The sequence below is a fragment of the Tetrao urogallus genome, assembly GCF_951394365.1.
Source record: "Tetrao urogallus genome assembly, chromosome: 6".
Taxonomy (NCBI): domain Eukaryota; kingdom Metazoa; phylum Chordata; class Aves; order Galliformes; family Phasianidae; genus Tetrao; species Tetrao urogallus.
In genome coordinates, this window is record NC_136819.1 from 41,011,223 (window position 1) to 41,037,714 (window position 26,492).

Genomic DNA, 26,492 nt, shown 5'->3' on the forward strand with positions numbered 1-26,492 from the left:
AGAACTTGTAAAAAAAAAAAAAAAAAAAGAAAACAAAACTGGGAGACTGTAGTGAATCTATGAATGCTTTGCCAGTTTTCAAGACGATAATTCTTTTCAGTGCATGGGATCTTGAAACTCCAATTAAAGTTTCATTCCAATTATTCAGTTGGGGCTGTTCTCATTTCTCGGTCCTACTTTAGGTGAGTGGTGTGAGCTGTTTTTGTTTTTAAACAAGTTGTGTTTATAAGAAATTACAAAAATTGTATATTTCCAAATTCAGCTAGTGAAAAACTGTTGTGAACTTCAGCCAGGAAAGAGTTTTGGTTTTAAACCTATTTTAATTAATTTGTCTAAATAGAGTTGATGTGGTTGCTTATCCAGAGTGGCTGAGTGCACAGATATTTTTCTTGGAGTTGCTTTTTTTTTTCTGTACAAGATTTCAAGATTTCCTTCTTTCTCCTTTCCTCTTTCCTTTTTACCTATCTGTGTAGTATAGACAGACCTTGCTTCATTGGTTGATGTTGAGAATTATATATCCATACCATGCTATTGTAGGAAAGCAGGTCTAAGCAGCACTGAAATATTCTGCTAAATAACATGAAGTTAGGTATCAGTTCTTTCATGGTAGCTGTATTTTCACATCTCTGCACAGCTGGCAGCTGGCCTTGTCTGACCTCACATTACCCCATTCTGGCTCTCAATTTCTTCCACCATTCTTGGCTCTACTCCTCCTTTACACCATGGCAGGATGTATATAGTAATGACGAGATCCCTGTCCCAACCTCACAGTTGGCAGTGCTTTTCTCTTTAACTAGCACAGTGCTAGGGCAGAGCACTTACTGTTAGTATCACCTCTTCCCTGATTCAGGTTGCTCCTAGTTCTTTCTCCGATTTTTCTAGTAAGGTACATGTAGATATCCTGTAGTCATGATGAACAAGATGCCATAAATTCATGCCATTTTTATATCCTGTTATTTCTCCTTTATAGTCTACCACCAGCAATTACAGGTAGCTGAAAAGAGAAATCTTACTATTCCCCCTGAGAGAGCCTAATTGCCCTTAAAGTAGAAATTACACAGATCAGTTATAGGGTGATTGAAAAACCTATAGTTTACTGTTTGATTTTCTTTTATTTCCTATTGAATATGCTATGGAAGCATTGATTTTAAAGCCAAGAGAATGCTTTTTGGTCATTTGTTCTGGCATTCTGCATGAAAAAGATCATAAAACATCCCAATAGCTACAGATAATTAGAGCTCTTGCTCTTTTGTTTGTTCGCTTCTTTGTTTAGAAAAATCATCTAATGATTTTAAAATAATATTAACAGTAGTCACATACAACTCTTGACAAATTGTTCAAATGGTTGAGAATCCATGATTTTTTCTATTTTGGCTACTGTTGTGTGGCACAAAGAATTGCACTTAGGTATTGAATTTTTCACTTTCAATTGCCACTATTGAGGTGCCAACCTCTCTGTATTGACTCCAAGAAACTCAGGCTTCTAATTTTGATGCCCTGAACTGCATATAAGGACAGTGCCAGAACTACCCTAGAGCAACTAGTTGGAATAAATTGTTTGTCTCAGAAGATGAAAGCTGTGTATCTTTGTGCCACTAGACATTTTGCATTATTCATCACACACACACACACACACACACACACACAAAGATTATTTGTATTTGTTTTCAGTAGAAATTTAGGCAGTTCTGAAGTAACTTCCTGTGTAATTTTTTCTAACAGTCCTCTAGTAAATCTTAATAGTATTACAATTGACTTTTTTTTACGTTTTTCTATGTGTTCATAATGTTTGTCGTATGTTTAAAAAAAAAATAATAAAAGGGGCTTCAGAGATGTTTCTGGATTTTAAAGTGTTTCTGGTCATTTACAGATGCCTCTAAGATTTTTCAGGCTTGTTTCATTTCTGTAAGTATGATTGCAGCGCAGAGGTTTTCTTCATCTCACAAAGCCAGATGTCACTTTTTAATTTGTATAGAACTGCAGGAAAATCCTTAAGTGACGTTTGAAATATAATAACTAAAGCATGCTGTTCTGTAATCTTTACTCAGCTGGTTAGATTCCAATCCTTATTCCCAAATAAACCTACAGTGATTTCAGTAAAACTGGTCTTTACTGGAAATGCAGCTTACCGTATCTACTTTTTAATTCATACGTCTGAAAAGAAAATGAAATAAACGAGAAAAAAAACCTGAAAAATAAAAGCTGTAGCGTATGCAAATGGTTAGGGAGTAGGGCTAGCTGGAAAAAAAAAGACGTAATTTTTAGTGGAGAAGATGAATATTTTCACTTTCTGTGCATCTGTACCAAAAAGGTAATGCTGTAGCTCAGAGTTGTGATTTTCCAGTCAATACAGATGTACTTGTTCAAAATTATATCAAGAACAAAAATCTTGTTCTGAACTACACAGATTCCAAAGTTGTCATGAGGATCATCTCAGCTTCAGCTGCACTGATAGAGCCATGTGCACGTATGACAAAATATTGCAATGGAGATAGCCCCTGAAGATATCCATGAAGAATATTTTCTTTGTAATTGTCTTTACTCATAAAGAAGAAATAAAATTATTTCCTGTTTTAGCCTTTGTTCGCTCTCTTGCTCTGACAGACACTTCCACTTTTCCCAGATTGCATCTTTTCTGATGGAGGAAGGAAAAGGAATTTCACCATTGCAGAGCTTGTGCAGGAACATTATATTTTGTATAGTTTACATTACCACTGTGCAAACTCCCTAATTAAATATGTAAAGATACAACTGCATATTTAACATGGAGTCTTTTTATACATGGAGTCTTTTGATACTGTTTTGGTAAATATTTCCTTTCTGATAAATGTGTCTGACTTCAAAGAAGTTTACTTCATTCATTCCTGAGGGAAATTGTATGCACTGACCCTTTGGAGTGTCCTAGAACATAACAATTTTAGAATTATTTTACAATGGATATAGGAATGACCTTATGAGCCCACTGTTTTATTAATTTTCAAAGGTCATGGTGAGCAAGGGAAGTTCATGATGTCTGAAAAAGGCAAACATCATGCATACCATTAAGACTAACAGGAGGATCCGGGGAAACAAAACTGGTGACTCGTATATATGTATGTACTCTTGAACATCCTTTTTCAGTTGTTATATATGCTACATTTTCAGTTAGGATCTACACAGTGGCAAAACAATTATATTTGTTTTGTTCTTTACTTCTATCTTAATAATCCCCAACATTCATTTAGCCTTTTTGACCTTTGCTGAGCAGCTGGCAGCAATTATAGGCACTTAGTGGTCCTCTAATTAGAAACAATGGTAGCCAGCAATTACAGTCTGTTCTTCTAGGAGATAAACCTCATCTGAGGTTTTCTGAAATTTCACATTCCCATTTGAAATTTTTTTAAGGCTGTTAATAGACTCTCAACTTGCTACTTTAGAAATGCATTTGGAGTGTGTTCTAGTGCAGCCAGAGTGAGGCAGGGGGCCCTTTTGAGCAGTGGGCTGCAGAGGGGCACACAGTGCCAGGTAGAGCCACTCTAGAGCTGGCCAGAATTAATCACTCTGGTTTTTACAAAGCATTTGGGTGTGAGCTGACCGATAAAAAGCTTTCTGAACAGATGTTACTAAGCTTATGCCAGGACTTTTAGGAAACTATTATTCAATCTTTATATTTAAGTATCTCACTGTACATTAGAAAAAATAGCTTACACTTCCCATGCTGTGACACAACCTTTCTTATAGATTGCCATTCAAAACATCAGTTTTCATTAAATTACTAAAGGTAATTGTTGTATATTTTGTTACATTTGTTCTCATTTCAAAACAAACTCAAAAGAATTCTGTAACAGTAATCATTGATGCTCTCATTAGATCCAGGCAGATCACACACTGCCTTGAGATCAAGAGAGAACTAGTACAGTTTCAGCATATGTCAGCAGCTCATTATCCATGTTGAAATTTAATTTGCAACAAATTCATTCTGGGTGCTATCACTGTGCTTACTTCAGTCAGGAGCATTGGATTTTCCAGAATCCCAAATATTATTGCTTCTCATTGTCTTGGTTAAGGTATGAGGGCCCTGGAAGGACTGCAGAATCTTAAGTAGAATAAAACCTGCTGGCATAAAGTGGGATTTTTAGATATATGAACATTTTTATTTCTTAAGTAAAATAAGATATTTTTTGTGCTCTTTAAAATGTTGGGTACAAATTAAGAGACACATAAACGTAGCTGACAAGTCGCTGTGCTATTAGAAGTCTCCAACTTAATTTCTTAGGGATTTTCTTCGATGTAAATCCTGTAAATATTGAGGATGTCTGAGGGCTGAGTCCAGGAGAACACAAAACACATGTTTAAAGTTAAGATTTTGAGGAACTGAAATTGTACGCTGTACTTCTCATTCCTGTTCTGGTAAATCAGCACTTGACAGTAGCCTGTCTGCAGTACATGTGAAATTATTCCATTATAGGCATTCAGATTTCTTTATAACATTTCCTGAAATGATCCTGTTTTCAAAACATAATCACTTATTTTTTAAAAACCGTGTTTAGATTCTGTAAATGCATGTTATGGTAATACCAAACATTTATTGATTTTGCAAATACATAAAACATCTGTGTGAGTCAGATTTGTGAAAAGTTGCTTTCTTAACTGATACCAACGGAAAACGTACTATTCTTAGCTGTTAGCAAAATACTCTGTAAAAATCTCCAAAATAGTTAGAGCATTTTCTGATCTTTAAGCTTTTTCTTTCCTTTTAGATTTATATCAATAAACTCTGTTCCTCAGTCCAGGAGAAAGTTGTTGTGTGCATCTGAAGAGGAGTGGGTTGGAAATTAAATGTTAAAAGAAAACAGTGTAATGAAAACTGACTGCAGCAGCAATTCAAGATTCAGTGAACTGTATCACTTACAGAATCAAACTGCTAAACATCTGAAATATTTTCTGAAGTTAGAGTTTTCAAGCCGAGGTGTAAAAACCTATTTGAGATGATCACAACTAATTTTCATTTTAGACAAAGAAAAGACAAAAATTAGTTTCTACTGGCAAATTACCATTGTCTTTTGTAATCATGTGAAGCACTGTCATTTAAATAAGTCTCTTCTTAACATCTACAAAATAATCATTTGTAATCTCTCTGCTTTTGTGTTAAGCAAACTACATATATAATTAAAGCATACTGAGATAATGATTATTTTTACTCAGAATAGGAATGGTTCTTTTTTTGCACTTGAACGTTCCTAGCACTGGCTGTGGTTCCATGCCATTACAAAGGAAGTCAGAATGATGCAAGGAAATATAAGAAATGGGGGGGGGGGGGGGGGGGGGGGGGGGGAAGGGAGAAGAAGGAGAGGGGAGGGGGGGAATGTATTTATGTATTTATTTCAAGTCTAGACAATTCCAGTATTTCTTGTCACCTACTCTCACTCATTCTTATTCTTCATGTGGTAGTTGAGATGTGTATGTGTTGCAAAGCAGTTCATAGTTTGAAAACAATTTCAAGAACCCTGAGACCATGTTTTGTTTATGACTTATTCTTGTCAAGTGCAAAGTTACTATATTTACTTACTTCCATTAAGACGGTGAGATTACAGAATGCAATGCCTTTTAAAGAAAAATATGTAGTCAAATTTAATAACGTGAATGAGATTCGAAAGAAAATTTTAAAAGCACAGATTTATGTAAAATGCAGTATTTTGGAAGCATGTTATGTTGTACCAAGCACTTAAAATTAATTAAATGAGAACCTGGAAGACAATTGATATTTTAATGAATTTGGTGAGTTAAACAATATTTAGTAGAAAAGTAATCAATTACTTTAAGAAAGCACATGTCTGGCTTACTTCAGAAATAGTTAAATACTTTTACACATGAGAACAATTTAGTGTTATTTGAAAAATAAACCAACTTCAACTAAAACATTCTGTTTTTCAAGAATAGTAGAGTTTTAGAGTAGTACATACAGAATATCCAGATACTGCAAAAGACTGAGCAAAAATCTTGTGAGAAATACAGCCAGTGAATAAAATCCATGTCTTTGTTGTGTTTTATATTCATATGGGATATCCCATAATGTACTTAACTTGACTTCTTCTTTCTTTGTTTGATGCAGAAACAGCAGTTATATACTGGGTTTTTAAGTACCTGGTGTACCATGGAGTTCATTGACAATTTCCTTTGAGTAATATTACATGACATCATAAACTGAAATAAGCTGATAATTTCAAAGTTGACTCCCAGTTTTGATCAGAACTCATTTTATGAATATGTTTGTAGGCTTGGAACAAACTTCCTCTGCAAGACAAGTGCTTAGATTATTTTTTAGAAGTGTGAAGGTTTTTTTATCTTAATATTTTCCATACTGATACATTGTATTTCCAAGTTACTGTCTGTTCAACTTTGCTTTGAATAAGAAGAAAAGACTTAAAACATCTTGAAAATAAGTACAGCTGATTGACAGTCTTAGTGTCTATACATAAAGCCAAACACTTCTTCCTTACCACTTTTTTGGGTAGTTTCAGTATCTCAACTGGAACTCAACCTCTGTCTTGTAGACATTTATATCACATTATTTTTTCAACACTGACAGTTCTGAAATCTACTGAATTTCATTTTGTTTGCTGGCAAGCAGCAAGTAACATTTAGGAGAGTCAGCACTTCTTGTGAAGTCTTCATTTTTTACTTACATCCAGCAAGAAACAATCAGTGATCACAAACTGAGCAAGAACAAGTTCAGTAATTATTGACTGGTATTTTCTGCTTGCTAAATATTAGTAAGAAAGGAACAAGAAACCAATTCGTCTCTCTGACAGCACCCCTATGCATCTTAGTGTATAGGAAGAGGACATGTAAGCTATAAGAACTTATTTTTCACGCAGAATGCTAACCAAACTCTGACCAGAACACTTCTGCTCTGGCATTTCTTCAATTTTTCAGGGTTGTTCAGTTTTGACATACAGTTTATGACATTCCTTTGGACTTCTGCTTAACTGTGGGAAAGCAGCTATGAAGTCCTCTACCGAATTCCTGAGTGGTTTCCTCTTTAGCATTACTTTGCTTCGAGTCTTTTTGACAGTTCTACCGCGTCTTATGTAATACCAGGGTTAGACACTAGGTGGTAATCATCTTCTGGTCAGATAAGTGCATTTCACTTTGTGACTTGCCTTTTCATCATTGTTTTTGCTCCACTGGAAGACTCCTGTTCACTTATTTCAGAATAATAAAAAGAAATGTCGTTAAAATGAATAGTTAAAATTGTTAGAATGAAGCAAATATGAAGTGTTAAAAATGAATCGTTAAAATTAAGCAGATTTGCGTTAAGTCTGAGTTCTTCACAGTCCTTGAACTTGCATTCCTAGTAGTCAGAAGCAGGATTGTTCTTGTGCAGGTACAAAATATTTTAAAGTCTATATACTTTACAAACCAAAACAACAAGAAAATAAACAAACAACAGCAACAAATATAAAATGAAATTGTGTGGTTTTTTTTTTTTTTTTTTTTTTTTTTTTTTTTTTTTTTTTGCAATGAGGAGTAACTAGGCTTTTCCTGAAGATTGTTTTGGGACCTCAAAGGAATCAGAGAGGGAGTTGTTTCAGTCATTAGTTGGATAGAAGTAGCCTAACGTCTTTCTTATGAGTTTTGTTCAGGTTTCATTTTCTTAATAGATGTGATGCGAAGCCTTTCAGGGACATTCAGAATAAACTTAGCTGCAAATATAAAAGGAGAAAAAAAAAATTTAACACTTCAACTAGATTAGAAATCAGAGACCTGTACAATGAAAAATGCAAATTAAATGCCATCATATAAAGCTTAAAATGTTTTACTGAAGTATTTTATTGCTATTTTAAAAACAACTCATGTAGTAAAAACATGATTTGTTTGCTTCTGCAACTTTTCAAATCTTGATAGCGTATTTGTAATGAAAATGACCTCAGACTTTTGATTCTTCTTTTTGAAAGATTTTATGGAATGTAAAGTGAAGCCTTTTTCCAGATTTATTATTTACTGAAGCTTTCAATCTGAATGAGAAAATAAAAGTAGAAATAAATGGAAGTTCTCAAGTTAGTGTGTCATCTTTTCCTTAATAGAGAAAAGATATTAAATGAGCTATTAAATATGTAACTTATTACTTTTACTGTTTTTCTCACATGGAAAAGTAATGCGTATTTTCCTGCAAAAGTTTTTTTATTTATTCTTTAAAAAAAAAAAAAAAAGCTTACTTAGTGAAGACTCTGCAGATTGTTGGATACTGGACTCACTTGCTAAACTGCAAATTAAAATATGCATATTCAAAGAAAATTTCTAATGCATGCAAGATAGGAAGAATCATAGGCAATTCATATAATGAATTCTCAATTATTTATCACCTGCTCACACTGTATGTTAAGACTGGAGCTGGCGTCATAAGTTGGAAGGCTGGGGATCTGGAAGCCCTGACCTGCCTTCCTTTTCTAGCTCTGGGCTTTAAATTCCAAACTCTCTGGTCATTCCACCTTGAGGATCATATTAGCACAGCTGGGTAAGCTTGTGATCATCATTTTATGTAGTCAAATTGGGCTAGAAACTAAACTAAAGCTATTATATATAATTACTCTCTTTTCTGATCCAACACAGACTGCTCTGATTGAGAGTTTTCTCAGCCTCTCTTCTTTTCAGTTTTGGAATAACTACCCATCTCATAGCTTTCTACATACCACTAGTTAGTATTACTGCTCCAGCAATAATCCACAGATTCAAAGCTAGGAAACAGGGACTGTTTTTCTGCAAATTTTTAAACTGCTTTAGAAGGTGGGTTACAATTTGCTTTAATATATCAGAGCACAGGTACTTCAGCAAGAACTGGGGCTTTGCAGATGGCTGTCTTAAAAATTCGCACCTAATTCTAGAGCTATTGCACTGACTCCATTTCATGGTTTACATAAGCACTGACCATGAACTGCCTGCTATCTGTTAACTCTGCAAGTAGGTGAGGAATTGCAGTTAGGTAACACCAATTACTTGGACACTATGTGCTCTATCTGCTATTATTTAGCAAATCATTTGTGTAGTAGGTATGTTCCATAACTAGTTCTGTTTTAGATTTGTTGACGTTCTCTGAAACTATTTCACTTCACAACCAAGTTGTTGTCATGAAGTGTGCCATTTTTGATCTTCATCAGCCAAAGATTTCTTTCTCTTAATACTTGGTTTTCTTTACACTTCACACATCTTGTGCCACCTATGGTTTCTTGTCATATTTGCTGAATTGGTATATTTTTAATCTCTAGCAAATAGCTATGAAGATATATGATAGTCCCCGTTCCAACCTATAAATAAATTTATGAGCTGTTTAGTTAAAATACACGGCTAAGTTACTTCACTGTGCTATTTTTGAGATAACAGAAGCCTTATTTAGGAAGTCATAAGTGTAGGGCTATTTTATACTACAGCAACTTTGATAGCAATGGATTCACATATGCTATCCAGAATTTCCATTCTTTTCTCACAGGGTTCAAATTCCAGGCATGTGAATAAAAGATTAATGTGAACTCACTTAGCCCTTATGTAGCTCACTTCACCATGTGGCAAAGATGGAGTTTGAATGTTTGACTTAAAAGCGAGAGATTGAGACGAGACTTACAATAGAGTTTAAATTCTTTTCTGGGGTATGGGATTGCAGGTTAAGTACTAATCTCTGTGATGATTGGTGTGAGAGGTAAATATGAAGTTGTGAGCCAACATCTCCTAGATGAACAGGACCAGAGGGATATAAGACGGGTTAAAAGCAAGCCTAGATAGTTGCAAATGGCTTAATCTATGTTTTTCTTAGCTTCTGGGTTCTAGCAGTCTTCAGGAGAAGTCTTAGGACAGCCTCCCAGTGCAGACCATGATACTGTTAGCACTATTTATGGAGCATGCTGCTGGCTCATGCTCAACTCGGTGTTTACCAGGAGTCCTAGATCTTGTTCTCCAGCATTGCTTTCAAGCTGGGTAGGCCCAGCACATACTGGTGCCTGAGTTTTTCCCCTCCAGGGGCAGGACTTTATGCTTCACCTTGTTGACATTTGTGAGGTTTCTGTCAGCTCATTTTTCCAGCTTGCCAAGATCTGTCCACACTGTTCTACTTTAATACTTCTTAAAATCTATCTGAAACAGAAATTTCTCAGTCATCATTTTTTATTTCCTGAAAGGACTGTAAGTACAGACAGATGTTGAAACACAACAGCAAGGTCAGCATGCTGTAGCTGGTTATTCTTTGCAAACATTTTGCCCAGGATTGTGATCCTAAGAGGAACCAGTTTTACAAAGTGGAGGAGGGAAAAGAAAACTGAGGTACTAAATTTAGGAGAAACATCAATCCATTTTGGATAAACAACCTTTAGGTTCTCTTTGCTTATGCATGTAACATGTATATATGAACAAGTTACATATATGAGAAGAAAACAGAAAACATTACTAATGCTTGCTCATTTATTTCATACAAAGTTGTTCTTAGGAGAATCTGTGAGAAATGACTATATTTTTTTCTTGGTTACTCTTCAGACTGTTAGTTGACTATATATTATATTATATATATATTATATAATATGTAAGTATATTCCCAGATGTACTGGAAAACAAAAAATGACCTTATTCAGCAATGATCGTTTGTAACTGTAAGTCTAAAGATATTATAGGCTAATTTTCTAGAGCATTTCCTCCTCTTTATTGGAATAGTCAGTCTGTTGGGTATTCATTCTGTTAAAAACTTGGCTGTTGATATATGTCTCCTCTAAATATTACCTGTTTTTCTGAAACCTTCTGCAGATGAGTAAGATATGTCTTTCTATTATCTCCTGAAGTACAGCCTTATCTGGACTTAAGAAATAACAGCATACCAACCATCCACACATCAGATGTTTATGAAAAAATGGTGTATTTACTACAAAGCATACAGGGAATTTTATGGAGATAATATGCAATAACTCTTCGCTTGAATTTTGGCTGGTGAGCACACTGAGCAAACCAAGATGCATAATGAAACAGGAGTAGGAATAATGTGAGGATGGAAAAGCTGGGAAAAGACAAGAACAGAATTACTGGAGCAGAGCTGGAGTTTATATATGACAATTTAATGTTAAATTGTACTTAACAGAGAATATTAACTTGCAAACTTTTATTTCTATAGGAGGTTTATGGAGACTCATCTAAGAACAATTCCAAGTGAAGCATTTTCCAATCTCCCCAATATCTCTAGAATGTAAGTTCTATTTCTGATATTCTTTTACCACTTTACCAAAAATTTAGATCTGTGAGTTATCATCCAATTGTTCAAAACTAAACAATCTGTAGCAAGGCATACTAGGTTTTGTTGTTTTTTTTTAGTTCAAACGACATAGTATATTACTGGTTCAGACTAATTACTTTTTTGTTGTTGTTTCTTTTTTTCTTGCATGATTTATAATTCATTTCACTGGAGACCCTGTAGCTTTTCTAAAATATGAATGGTTTTCCACAAAAATAATAATACTTGTGTGATGCAAGAGGGACTTCTGTTGTTTCATGTCTTTTGTATAGAAAACACATACATGAATACAATCCATAAATGTGGAGGCAGCAGCATCTATATACTTGCCTCATGTTCACTTTAGTTGCAAGTGGCCACCTGCTCTCAGTGTGCCCTGGTTGTTGACATCAGCAGTTCTGAGACAAAGGTGTACCAAGTTTTTAGTTTCTCTTTGTGGCTTGCCTGTAATCCCACAATGGCTAATTGATGCAGGGAACTTCTCTGATATCTCCCAGTTCACTCCCTAGAAACACACAGTAATTTGGAAGGGACCTCAGGAAGCCTCTAGTCCAACCACCTGCTCGAAGTTCTGCCAAATATGAAGTCAAACCAAATTGCTCAGGTCTTTATCCAGCCTGGTGTTCTGAAGTTTCAAGAAGATAATAGAGACTGTATTTACTACTCCAAATATACTTCTTTCTTTTGCTATGTGATTTCTACTTATAGTTTGCATTTTTTCACCCTCTATACTGAATAGAAACGAGATTAGCCTCTTTAAGAACCTTGTTTAAACAAGAATTTTAGGGTTAGATTGTTCTTAAGTTCATGCGTATCTGTGTATTCTTGATAGTCAGAAGTAGGGATTTGTTTCCCTTTGCTGCTTTGCCACAGGAATGAAATGGAAAGCATTTCAACGAAATGCTCAAGTGTAAAGCTAATTCCTATCAGAAATGCATCAGTGCACTCAGGTGCATATGCTCCCTTCTGGCAATAACAACATAAAACAAAATATTTTGTAAGTTATTCAGATGTAATAGAAATTTATTACAGTTGAAAAATCTTGGTAGAAATACTTGGTAGAAATACTTGTCCCTTCTGACATCAAACAGGTTGAACATACAGTACTTTTAAGGTCTAAGATAGAGAATTTTTCCTGAGCTCTGAGGAGCTGAAAAGGATATTGTTGATGCTTTGTGTAATATCTGTGAGTATCTCATGGACACCTGATGTGTACCTTCCCGAGCTGTTTTCTCCACAGCTTCTCCATACAAGGTAGCAGCCCTATGCAGAGCACAACATTTCCCTTGCGCTCTGTATCTCTCTATGCAACATAGTGTGTTTTCACATCCTGTGCAAACTGATTCTGTGCAGCACAGGACAGGGGGTGTTGAAGCTAGAAAAAGCAAAGAAAGGTGGAGAAAGGGAGAATGAAGAACAGTGAGAGGTCATTGTTTTTACTGCCACATGTTGTCTGTTTGAAGTCCTGAATTCTCAGGTTTTTTGGAATGGGCAATGGTGATAAAAGGTTGTTTATCTGCAAAAAGACCTTCTCCAAAAGAGAAGTTGTGAATTTGGTGTTTAGGTTGGCACTAAATTCACGGTGGATATCAGAGGCATTCTGGAAACCTGCAAGTGAAACACAGCTGGCACAAGGAGGCACTGCTGAGTTATGCCTTCAAAATGGGAATTTAAACGTACTTACCGTCTCTTCCCAGTGTAACATCTTCTGATTATGACTCCTGTGATATTTATTTTTTATATTCAAATGTGTTGTATGATGTGTTCATCAACCAAGTGCAGAAGGACTCTGAACAGTTGCAAGTAAATATTTAAGCACCATTAACGCCTCTTTCTCAGAAGAGATGGAATGTTTGTGCATGTTTGCTGAGCACTGCTCCTAGTGACTATTTATAATGAGTGATGATGTCATCTAATTAATGTAAACAATTGCAAAGCAGAAAAGCAGAGGTCAACATGCCAAGAAAATATGTCATTTCCTTCCTACCTTCACCCTGCAGGTTTGAGATATAAAACTGTAACACAGGCAGCTCCAAACCAGCCAACACAGTACAAATGGGACATGTGGACAGGTGGGATATGGTGGCTGGAGGGATTAAGGAAGAGAGGAACAACAGCCCCTGCTTCCCTTCTGTCTCCTCTCATACATGACAGATAGATGTCATCCTGCCTGCCTGGTACTGCCATCAGTACTATGGGGCACACAAAAATAGTGCTTTCTAATTTCCAGAACCAGCTGCTTGGCATGAGGATTTTGTTTGCTTGTTCTCTATTTTTCATTTGATTTTATGTCAAGCTAATTTATATATAGCTGTTTGCTACACACTACCTATCTTTTGGTATGTTAAAATGTAGGCTCTGCTAAAAATCAAATAATTCATTTTTCTGCGAAAAGTGGAAATACAGTTTCTTGAGTAGTAGATATTTAGTGCTTCTAAAAGGATAAAATTAAAGCATCTCAAGTAAGCATCTAATTCTGCAATATTCAATCACAGAGCTACAGCCTGGAAATACTTTCTTTATTATATTCTTCTTTTATTTTCTTCCTTCATTTTGGAAGAACCAAATGGCTTTTTGGAAAATAATATTACTGAGAAAAGAGAATCTGCTGGTTGCGCAATCTTTATCGGTTACTTTTCTGATATCTTTTCAAATACTGCAGAATACACTTTCAATTACCAATAAAAAGTAGATCTCCTCTTAGAAAAGTAGAAATTAGTTCTGCCTTGCTCCAGAGTAGACATAAATTCCATTGGAACAATTAATGGTATTAGTAATCTTCTGGTTGTCAGAGCACAAGCTGATTACAAAATATTGTTTCCAATTTTTTAAAACATTTTAGTTATTTTCAAAATATCCACAGAAAGAAGTTGAAATTTAACTTCTGTATCATTTCCACAACAACAACAAAAAAGAATCTGATCTGTAATTTCTTGCATGACAAATATTTTAATTACTTATTAATTTAAAAGATCTATAAATTAGAAATATATTTAATATAATTAGAAAAAGCAAACCAAGCACAGGAATACAGCATTTAAATGTTATTCCAGGACTGATCAATTTTCAAACTAAGAGATATTTTGAATGACATAATTAGGTGATGTTACCCAAATAATTAAGGTCAGTGTGACTTTGAAAACTTGCATTTGCTAGTTGTATTGCAACTTTACTCACACTTCAAAACTTTTAACAGACTAATTTCACTATTACCCTCCTAGTGGTGGTGGGGAGACTCAGGAGGGCTAGTTTCTCATATTCAGTGTAAGTGCTACTCAGTTTAACCATATGTATTTCTTAAGCTTGGGGTATTTTTTTCTTGTTGTTTTGCTTTGCTTTTGTGCCACATTGCTCTTTATTCTTTTTATGACATTCTCTTTGTGGCTAAAGATTTTTTCCAAATTCATATCACAGCATTTTTTTTTTCCCCTCAACAACAGCAAAGTATTATTTGCTCTATGACAAAGAATTTGTGACAGGTGTTGCAGTGATAACCCAAAATCCAACTTTGTGTCTTTCCTTTTTTTTTTTTCTTGGATATACATAAATCTGCCAATTTACCTGACAGCTAAGTCTTCTTGACGAACACCATAGTGATCTTCATTGGGAAAAGAAAAGAAAAAGAATTCCAAAATGTGAAATCTTTCTATTTGCTGCTTAGTAGCATTGTTATGCAGTTGCGATTTGATGGTAATACAGCAAATTTAAACGTTAAATGTTCTTCTGCCTGACAACATCAGTGCTGCCTCCCTTGGCACGTGGCACAGGATGAAGAGAAAAACTGTCTCGCTGGGCACTGGCCATGGTTTGCCAAGGTCTGCGACTTGTTTCTTTTTCTGTTTGCTGGTTTTTAGTTACATCTCCATAGATGAAACACTTCAGAGTCTGGAGGCCCATTCCTTCAACAGCTTGAGTAAAGTCACTCACATGTAAGTACTGTAATTAAATAAAAGTAAATAAATGAATGCAGTGATAAAATACATTTGAGGTTGTGTGGAGGAATGTGTATGTTGATGTATGAATTGTCATTCCTTTCTACTTTGTAGCTAAATATTCCTCTTCTTATTTCCTTTCTCTGTAACATGCAAGCTCTCATTCAATGTCAAGTTTAAATAAACTGGTAGCTCAGAAGCTTATCTTCAATTCCTGAAAAAAAATCCAGAACTAGTAATCAAACCAATTGTATGTAAGCACCTAGAATATTATAAAACAAAATATTAAACTATATGGATTTAAGAACAAATAATGTCAGGCCATCTAATTTCCTCTGCAACAGGAAGGTGTCAAAATTACAGTACTAGTGCTTTTGGCAATATATTTTGTGATAGTAACAATAAGGAAGCTGACAGAACAAGACCTAGCTAGAATGGTACTAGGGTGGATAAACAAATCGGTAGAATAGCTGCATTTGGAGAGTTACAGTCATTCAGCATTACCCTGTATAATAAGAACGTAATTAATTAAAGAGGGTTTCATTGGATCCATCTTGCATCTGGCACTCTTCCATGTTTCCATTACTGATTCAAGTCAGGGCATGGAAAACATGCCAATATCAATAAGTTCAGATGAGTTATAGTTCAGCATATTTCAGAGAAGCTTTTTGTATGTAAAGATTCCATGGGAGACCATGAGTGCAGAAAACATCTGAAAGACTTTTGTGTTCAAGAAAACATGACAGAGGAAGATACATCTTAAATGTATATAAATATGTTATGAGGGATGAAACTACAATCCATTTTTCATTGTTTGACAAAGCAATACTTACAATAAAATCAGATTAGAGTAAAGTTTAAGAAAACTTTCTTATGGTTGGCACAAGTAAACACTATATTTGCTTTCATAGGAAAGATGCCTCCTTTAGGGCTGCGTAATCAGAAAACATATAGGTCTATTTAATCTTTACTCAGAGAAAGAAATTGAACTAAGTGATCTCTTAGCACTGCTCTATTTTCTATACTTTTTTCCTCCCCATTTATTTTACACCATAAAATGGAAAGGTTAATAAAAATAAAGGGGATAATATCATTACTGTTGTCATATGTAGGGAGCAACTAATACCATAAAACTGAAGTGCTTCCCCTAAGAATACCTGATAAATTGAGCTAGGAGCAAAATCTAGGATCCTGAGACTTACTTTACTCCAATAACATGCTCCTATATTATTGCTGAAATAGCATCACTGGAAGTCTTTGGTCTAGTAATAGTATTTATCTTTGCTTTGAATGCAGTCCCTTCTGTACATAGTTTTTCCAGGGCTGTCTACCTCATGTTTTCCCGTTCTGATTCACAGTTGTTTTGTCTTTAGGATTTCTTGTTCAACAAAAATAAACTTTTAATGAAACATTTTCTGGCATCACATTTTATAAACAGTGAATTAAGTATTTGGCACTACAACCACATATTACTCATGTGGTAGTTGTCTTGTGGTTCACATTTTAGAAGAAATAGAAGGTTCTGCAATAAAGTTAGATGACCCAAGAGCGTTTTATGATCTTCAGTTTCTATGTTAGAATCAAAGTAAAGACTGGACAGGAAAAATCTCCCTCAGGATATTAATTAATAACACAAAGATGCTCTCCATCAAAGGGTAATGCAGCATAAGCTTTTGGATATAAACTACGTTTCCATAAATTGCTCATTTTGAAGCGTGTGACTATTTTAAAGGACTGGTGGATGAAGCTATAGAGTTGTCAGTGCCTCCTATAGCACATGAAAGCTCTTCTAGAAACTACCTGCTATTCTTCAGAATGCTTCAGAGTGGAGCATTGGCTTGCTGATAGGCATTATATCCACACTTGCCATATAGGCCTTCCAAGCATGTGTAATCATATTCATACACTTAAGAAACCCATTATGCTGTCTTGGTATATCATGGTGTGTCATGCAATCCGCATGCTTCTATGTCACAGCTCCTCCCTGTCTTCCAAAAGTCAGGCCAGAGCACACCAGCAAGGTTGATACCACCGCATTATCACATCTAGGTCAAACCCACAGCCTGCCATTCTGCAGCCTGTCTAGGAGTCAGAGGAGCTCAATGGCATCTACAGCTACTGCACATATGGCACAGGTCCTTCAGGAAGGCATGGTGGGGAGAGGTTTTTGCTTTGGTTATTTAGGTTTAACTGAGGGCTCTTTATATTTCTCACAAAGAAATACCACACAGAAAATACAAATAGACAAGATATATTGATACATTTTTTGTTGTTGTTGTTTTTTCCTATGAAAGAATCAGAACAACTTCTCAAGACAAGACACTGGAACTCTTTGCTCACAAAAGCTATAGGCAAAGCCCCAATATTCGCTAGTCCATCTCTACTACTCAAAAGCATGCACTTTTAAAAATCTGTTTGGATGAAAGCCACGCACATTATTTAATCAGAGGATACCCAGACATCTGGAAAACCAGGCAGTTGCATATAAGAGAGAAGAGAAAGCTATTTATAGATTTCACTGTTTTTCTGAATTGTTTCTATAACAAATCATAGTCTGATTTGTTAACGCTTTTTGTTGATGGGTTTAATTTACTTTCCAAACAACAAGATTATTCAGGGATAAATGTTATGTTTTGCTGTACATTTGTTTAATGTTCTCCACTTACATAGTTATTTTGAAAGTATTATTGCCGGATAAAGATTATCATAGATTGTTTTAAAGAAGTTTGAAGTAACTAACAGTTATGAAAATAAGTCATTTCACAGAGCTTACCTTTCACAGGATCAATTATTCATGGAGTTTTCATAGAGTGCAGTTTTATGTAAATAATCTTTTTTACACCAATTTAAGCTTATACATACTGTTTAATTTTTTAAAAAATTTGTTTTTCTACAAAAAAAAAAACTTCTTATAAGAAAATTTAGTGTTTATGGAAGGAAAGCACTAATCGCTTCGGCTTGAGTCAAATGTCATATGAATAGGCATCCTGTGTTCATCACCATTCTGTCTGCCAAGTCTGCTGGTGTGCCTCAGTTTTGAACTTCAGCACTCTATTTTTTTCTGGTCCACACTCAGTGCCTATGTGCCTCTGTCAACGGTTTACGGGCTGGTTTGGCCCAGTTCCGTGACTAGCAGGGCGGAGGGATTTCACAAAATCTGCACCTCCAGAAAAGGAAAACAGGGGACCCCAAAATAATTAAAAACGGCAGCAATGATCTGAGGAGAAACAAATTTACTAAATATAGTATCGGAATGCAAGATAACACACTATAATACAACATAATTAGAATTGAAGCCAATAAATCAAATATACTGAGAGAATGTCCAAAAGGTGGAAAGGCCTCACCATAACACTGAGGTGAGATGCACAGTGTGGTTGAGCAGCAGGGAGGAGAGCCGATGAAGAAGAGCACGTCAGGTGACCTTGCCAGGGGTTATATCTCCTCTCTGACCACAAAGCCCCCTGGGCTCTTCTCCTCCAGACAGGAGCCCGGAACTTGAGCATTAACAGTTTAACTCCCAGTGCACTACATGATGTTATGATAACCAAAAATCATAAAACCATGACAGCCTCTATCATGACTTTCTACGTGTATGCATCTCTTAGGTCCCCTGTTACCTTAAGAGAAACCTCTGAGCCTGTATTATATCTAAGCCTAAACTTCTCCTGCGCTGAGCAAGTTTTGCAAACTAAGAGTACATATCATCTCTGCAATTTCATGAGCTGGATCTCATTTCAAATGAAAGTCTTGGTAAAATTCACACTATACTAAGATTAAAATCAGGGCTAAGACTTTGTGTTGATATTTTCCCCAATTACGTTAAGTTGATCTCACAATGTATTCTAGCTTGCTGTTTTTGTCACTACTGTTTCTAAGTATGGTTGTGAGACAAATTTATCACGTTTAACAATTCAGGACTGCCTTTCACATACAGTCACAAAACTGCTTTCTAGATGCAAATGCAAAAGAGTCTATGCTGCTGTGTAATCTTACTAGCAATCTGTAACTTGATGGCATTAGAATAAGGAGCTTTTGTAATTAGGTCTTCGTTTCCCAGAAAAACACTCTAAGATAAGGAATATTTACTCTTTCTTTTCAAACCCTCTGTGTCTCTGCTCACGCTCCTCTCTCCCTCATTTCTCCCCACTCCTCCATACTCCAAACACTCTCTCCTCTTGAACAACTATGTGAGAAGCCCTTTGAGGGTGTGGGAATACAGCCAAGGATTGTGGATCAAGTGGCTTACCTTTGTATATGCAACATCACTTCAAGAGCTGGAGGGACTACTTCACATCTCTGTGCAGAGTGGGTGCAGGGGCACTTCTGCACATGGACAGCCATGGAGCCAGGTCCTGGGATATGGGGTGCAGAAAGGAGAGGTGGTTTTATGACAACGTCTAAGGGGTAACTGGAGAGGAGGAGGGAAGGGCTGGCCCTAATAGGAAACTGAATGAAGGGAAGGGTTATATAGCTGCAATGAATTTTAGGACACTGGATTAAGTGTTGTGTGGAAAAATCTTAAAAGTAATGTCTGCAGGTAGAGGATAGACTGGCTAGAGCCTGAACCAATTTTCTAGTGTTAGCAGTGCCAAAACTTGACAGGTGGAAAGCCACGGAGAGCTACTCTTAGTGAGTCTGCATCTTCACTGCAGGGGGAGGGGAAAACATGGACAAGCACAGGAAGCCATGGTATTCATAAGCAAAGTAAATGTAAGGAAGCAGGGAAAATTCACAAGTTCTACTAGAAAAAGAAAGCAGCTGATTTAAAATGTTTTAGAATTGCTGAGCTAGACATCCTTACTATTCATACATAGCAAACATAGTGGGATTATATTGACATTCTGGTCAGATTTAGAATATCTGGGTTCTGGTCTCAAGAAAAACTTGGGGATGTGTCAATACTGCAAGGCACGTCTGAAAGACATGTCTGGTAAACGAATTTTAGAAGTTGCTTACATTAATATTTTTGCTTTTTTAATATTACTAAATTTATACAATATAAGAAGTAGCTGACTGAGCTTTCAAGAGTTTGCTTTGTAAATGTATGGCTCATTATGTTAATTCATCACAGTAATAACTGATTAATTATCAGTTTCATTTTAGGACTCATTTTGATTTGGAACTAAATATTCACATACGTCCCTAAACAGAAAAGTATTATTTATAGTTATTTATAAATACTGACAAAAGATTAAGTGTATCACTAAGTAATTTTCTCTGCACATCTGTTCCTGCCACTCTAAAGTTTTTAAAGTAATTTCCTTAATAAGCAAAACTCAGGTACAATTCACAAACAGTAAAATTTTCATTTTGATTGTGAACCTAGAACATTTTTAAATACTACTTTTTTTTTTTATCCTTTATAAGTAATATTTAAGCCAAAACATTCTTTTGATTACAAATTTGAATACCGCTGTCTTATAACAGTTTGGCACCTCTGAATATACTACTGATTCATGTAAAATAAATCAAAATCCATCTTGTGTATCACTGTGCTATTAACTGATGTGATTAGAACTATTAAAATACCTTTCCTCCTTTTCAGCTCACTTCATAGGTTCCAATACTGATGGAGCTACAGATATCCTTTAAATCTGAGATTTTTAGGGAGGATTCTATCCAGTGCTGAGATACGTGATGACAGTTTCATGGATGGATCTGACTTTAAACTTGTCTCTTTTTCAATTTATCCCTGGCGTCTTTTTCATTTTATCCCTGGCAGTGTTCAAGAGGCGCTATGAGGATGAGGAGCTATGAGATAAGGTTTAGTAGCTTGTGGTAGCAATGGTAATGGGAGTACGATTGGATTAGATGATCTTCTAGGTCCTTTCTAACCTTGTGATTCTATGATTCCATGAATATAAGAATATGGTATATGAAATGAGAGTCCACATAGTTAGTCAGTTACATTTGCCTGGACTAGGAGCAGAGAAATCTGGATTTCTCTCCTAGCTTTTTCTTAAGATTAACAATCAATTTGTCAAATCACCTTTTTTTCTTTCACCTCTCTCATCCACTTTGTCATCAGTTTTTGAAAAGAGACTTCTAGGCAACTGGTTGCCTGCTCTTGATTTAGGTAGCACTTGCCCACAGTAGGCCTTTTCCTCCCTCCCTTTTGGACCACAAGAAACCTCCTGAATACAATGTGTAATGTGATGAAATGGAATTATAGATACATTATATTTTAAAGCACATTTCTTCCCTAATCTCTGCATCATCAATTCAAGAAACCAGAACAGCAAGGGCATAAACCTTTTCCCATTCTTCATTGTATGTAATGATTTACTTGAGTTCTTTAAGCTTTTCTCTGATTAATGGGCCAACTGTCTCATCTGGCAATTCTGAATCTTTTATTCTCCTTTGTCATTTCCCTTTGTCAACCACCACTTGCTCTCTCTTGGCCTAGTTACTTAATAAAATCTGATTGAATCTCATTTAATTATTTTGTGCTCCCAATTTTAGTACCATCTGCAGATTTCGAATTCTGACTTTTAATACCCTCATCCAAATCATTTATGCAGAATACTATGAATAGCAAAACCCGATGTCTCTGTGGCAATACAATGTATTATCCATTTCCAGACGGAATATTGATCTCTCCCCACAATACGTTTGGTCCACAACAAAGGAGTATGTAGCCATGAAGCTCCTGACTTCAGTTTTTTAAATGTAGCAGTGATGGAAAAAACACATCAAAGTTTGCGGAGAAAATTCCACTGTTGGGAATGATTGCTGCATAACTATTGAAGTAATTTGAGAGAAGCAAGAGACTGACATAGATTTCTTATAACAAAAACAATACTGTTAAAGAAGTTAACAGACATGAAAAATACTCAGCACTATAATAGCAGTAGCATAACTATTAACTATATCAGTTCAACATGCAAATAGAATGTAAGTCCTTGTTTCCTCATAATGTAGACGCAGTAAGAACAGAAGGCTTGGAAGATGGAGCAGAAACTCTCTCTGTAAAGAAGAATATAGAGAGGCTGAAGTCTTCCACATGTTGATATATCAATTGTCTGATGCTTCTTTTCCCACTTTTATTTCTCAGAATATTTGGCTAGCTTTATTCTGTGCTTGGGTTACTTGATGTTAGCGCATGGCAAATTAAATACTACCAGTTTCTACCGTGTCTATACTGAGTAGCACCACTTTTTGGACTGATGTAAGACTAGAATATCGTGCACAGAAACTGCAGCACCATGCCACACATACTTGTCTTCTGTAAAATTTCTCTACGTAAGTAACAAGATGTCCTGAGAGTCTAAGAGCTGTCCTGAGACTGGTCATTCATGGGATACATGTCTCTGACAGGTAGAGAAGAAAAGCATCTGTGATCCAGACCAACTTAAGGAGAAAAAGAGAAGCTAGTTTAAATTGTATTTTGCACAGTCTTAGTTTTTCAAAGGTGCCTTTCACTCCAGCTACAGTTCTGGGTGCTGCAATAAGTAACATATAAATTCACACATGGAAATCCCACTCCTACTTCCCTAGGGAAACTACTGCATTCATATTTAATGTGTTTCAAAAATTTAAACTCTATATTGACTTGTATTAATCGTGCAGACACTCCAATTAAGTTACCAGGCAGGAGGTTTACTCAGCAATAGTAACAGTGGCACTGATGTAGCTTTATGCAAACTTTATTACTGTTTTTAATTTTTGTGTTTTTAAATTAAATTTTTTTCTTTTTACTCAAATTTACAAAGTACCATTCCTATGTTCTCTAAGATCCCTAACCATAGGGAAATGGCTGAGGATCTATAAGCAAACGTCAAATTTCCTGAAAGTAGTTCCTTGAAATTTAATTTTAATATTCCTAGTTTCTATTATAAAAAAATACATGTTATGGTAACATTCCCTCATCCCTCTTTTTTTTCTTGCAGTGAAATTCGAAATCTTAGAAACTTGGATTACATAGATCCAGATGCCTTTAAGAACCTTCCACTGTTGAAATACCTGTAAGTATTTGGCACCTGCAAGTGCTTGGCCTCACAGACATCTCTCTAAATTCTTTACACAATAGTGGTTTCTTTGCATTTCATTTTGGAACTGGTTGTAACACTTTCCCTACTGCTTTACTTTAAGGACAAAAAAAATCAGCTAGAATAGGGGCTGAGACTTTGACTATATTTACAAGGAAATCTTTTAGAAACTCATTGCTAACTTTGCTATTCTTCTGATCCATTAAATGTCTGTAATACATAAATGTTTGCTGTGATCCACTACATGTAACACTCTGTCTTCTCTGTTTTAGTGGCATTTTCAATACTGGACTCAAAGTATTTCCTGACCTCACTAAAATTTCTTCATCTGATGTGAACTTTTTACTGTAAGTACCTACTCTCACAGCCATGTAGAATACTGCCACCCTAGATCCCAAGAAAACCTATAGTGAAGACTTCCATTTTAGAGAAAATTAGAAAATAAGTATGTCAAAATACTGTTCCTCAAATTGTAGTTCAATTATTCTTAGTAAGAAATTTGGAAAATGTCAGGTCATCCTGCACTGTGTATTTGAACTGAATGAGACATAGACATAATTGCATTTCTCTTCAATTAGCTACATCCCAAAATACACAATTTTTACAGTCCAGCACATCCGCTCTTCATCCTGTGAGCCTGCCTGCACTGCTGTAATTTAGGTTGTTACATCTGAGTGCTACAGAACTCTTGTTTTATTACGAGGAATCAGGTGGTGGTTGGTTGTTAATGAGTTGCTAATGACAGGGTGTAAAAGCACTGCATATCTTTGGAAGGTGGTGGTAGTAGCTCCCACGTATCAGTGATCCCATTGGTAAACTCCCATCCTCAGCTTATGGGCTCCATTAGTTCTAAACATCATAACCTTGTTTCAGAACAATAGTAAGCAACACTTCTCCCCTTCCTAACATTACAGTGACACTTCAGAGTCCATCACCTTTCTCCTCAACATATGTAGCTGTAGCACACTGAGAGAATTGCTGGTGGATGTCCAGCACAAGCAGCTGCAGAAGCCTTGGGGTGGCCTTTCACACCCATGGTGATTGGCATAGTGCCAGCATCATCCATGCCTCTAATTAGCATAAGTACTCTGAACTCCTTTCTTTTCTCTGTCCAGGCACTTTCCCTCCACTTATTAAGTACTTGTGTCACTTTCGCATACTTCTCACTGTGAAGGAAAACAAGTCTTCTGTTTGTTACTAAAACAGCCTGCCAATACCAAGCTAATGTAGAAAAGCCTTGCACCTAAAAATCCGTAAACAAAGAACCACATATTTCCTGAAAACTACTATTTGGCTACACTACAAGAAGGCACCGTTAAGAGAGAGGACTGCTTATTTCCCTTCAGTCACTCACCTTATTTCACAGCAGATGCTTAAGATGCCATCTCTTAGAATCACAACACAGCTCCATACGAACACATACTTTGCCTAAATTTACTTGTGCAGTCACACTTCGTGCACAACTCTACTACCCCATTAAAGAAACCAGGCAGCAGGAATTACCTATTTTTAAGCAAGCATTCCTGTGAGAGTCCTCATTAACTACAGTCCTCAGCTGGAAAGAATTGTCCTATTAGCAGCTTTGCTAATTTAGTTGAGTTTGCTCACATGATGCATTTCTATGTCACAGTAAAGCATTCTCCTTTTCTTGCAACTTAAAAAAAAAAAAGGTTTACTTTAGCTTAAAGGACCCCCTCTTTTCTTTTTTTCTTCTTTCCTTTTTCTCATGGAACAAACTGCAGAACAGCTTGGAGACAAAGAAAGGGAATACAAATGTAGTGGAGGTTTTGTGTCTCCCGCCTATTTAATCCTTAAAGCTATTTCAGAAACAAACACTACTGCTGTGAAAACAGGTGTTTCTTTGCATTCAAAAAAGCAAAGCCTATATCTGTCTCTGTACACTAACTTGCAATTAAAGCCCAAAATCAGGGTTGCAATCAAGCTAAGGAAGAGCAGCTAAGACAAAGACTTGTAGGCTGACACAAAGTAAAAATCTTGGTCACTATTTAGTGGTAGCAGTCTGCATATCACACAGCATTCAGCTGGAATAGGCATGACTGTTCAATGGACTAAGTAAAAGTTAAAACTGTGATGTACTATTCTGGAAAGGAATTTACAAAGGCTTGATTAATGGTCTGACCTGGATGTTGATTCAATATTGATAAATGGTGTTCCTAATCAAGCTGGAAAGAATGAAACGCAGGGCCGCCAGATTAGAGGACTGAAACACCTCTCCTATAAGGAGAGGCTAAGAGCTGGAACTGTTCAGCCTGGGGGAATCTTACCAATGCGTATAAGTACCTGAACTGGGGATGCAAAGAAGATGAAGCTAGCTTCTTTTCAGCGGTGCCTAGTGCTAGGATAAAAGGCCATATATACAAAATGGAACACAGTATGTTCTAACTGAAAATCAGAAAGCACTTCAGTTTGTGGGTGGCTGAGCACTAGCACAAGTAGTATAACTACTTGTTACATTACTATTCACCTTCATGATTGTCCTGGTTTCAGCAAATATATTTTCTTCTTAGCTGGTGTGGTACTGTGTTGTGGGTTTAGAATGAGAATGATATTGATAGCACACCAAAGTTTTAGTTTACTGCTGAGCAGTGTTTGCATGGAACCAAGGAAATTTCACTTTCTCACACTGTTAGTGAGGGGCTGGGGGTGCACAAGAAGCTGGGAGTGGACAGAACCTGGATAGCTGGCACAAACTGGACAAAGGAATGTCCCATACCATTATAGTGACATGCTAAATTATAAAACTGTGGTGGGGGGGGCTGGCTGGGCACCAGCCAGCTAGTGGCTATCAGTTGTGTTGTGCATCAAAATATTTTGCTGGGTTTTTTTGGGTTTTGTGTGTTCATTTTAACTTTTTTTTTTTCTTTTTTCCTTTTCCTTATTAGCTGCACTTATCTCAAACAATGAGTTTTCTCACTTTTCTCATTTTTGATTCTGTTCCCAATTCCATGGCAGGGAAGAGAGCAAATGGTTATGTGGTGCTATGGGTATTTCTTAAGGCTGCAGAGTAGGAATTAAGTTTTTAAGAAATAACAGATATTGAAACACTCATTTGGACAACAGTTGAGAAAATTCATTAAGTTAAATCAGACAGTAAAATTTTATTTCACTTTCTTTAGAAGCAGTTCTATAAGGGAAAATGCTTCTGTCTGTTATAATGTATTCTCTGATATTTTACCTAAGCATAGCTAAACAGCAAGATCTCACCTCGAAAGTCACTTGAGCTAACTCAGTTGACATTGCAGGATGATTCACTTTGCAAATTATCTGGATTTTGGGAGAATGAATTTGTTTTTGCTGTTCACCACA

General features: G+C 36.0%; 1 protein-coding gene across 3 annotated transcripts in view; it reads left to right on the plus strand.

Annotated features, from left to right (window-relative positions):
• The window catches only part of TSHR (thyroid stimulating hormone receptor), a gene marked incomplete at both ends in the record, with an annotated part of 47,026 nt that overhangs the window by 2,127 nt on the left and 18,407 nt on the right, over positions 1-26,492 (plus strand). Inside the window, 4 exons of one of the 3 annotated variants that reach the window (XM_079537800.1) lie at positions 11,126-11,197; positions 15,097-15,171; positions 23,067-23,141; positions 23,438-23,512. In XM_079537800.1, the coding sequence (XP_079393926.1) occupies positions 11,126-11,197; positions 15,097-15,171; positions 23,067-23,141; positions 23,438-23,512 (297 nt within the window). The remainder of the gene's footprint in view (positions 1-11,125; positions 11,198-15,096; positions 15,172-23,066; positions 23,142-23,437; positions 23,513-26,492) is intronic. The other 2 variants (XM_079537801.1, XM_079537802.1) reach the window with 2 other exon arrangements.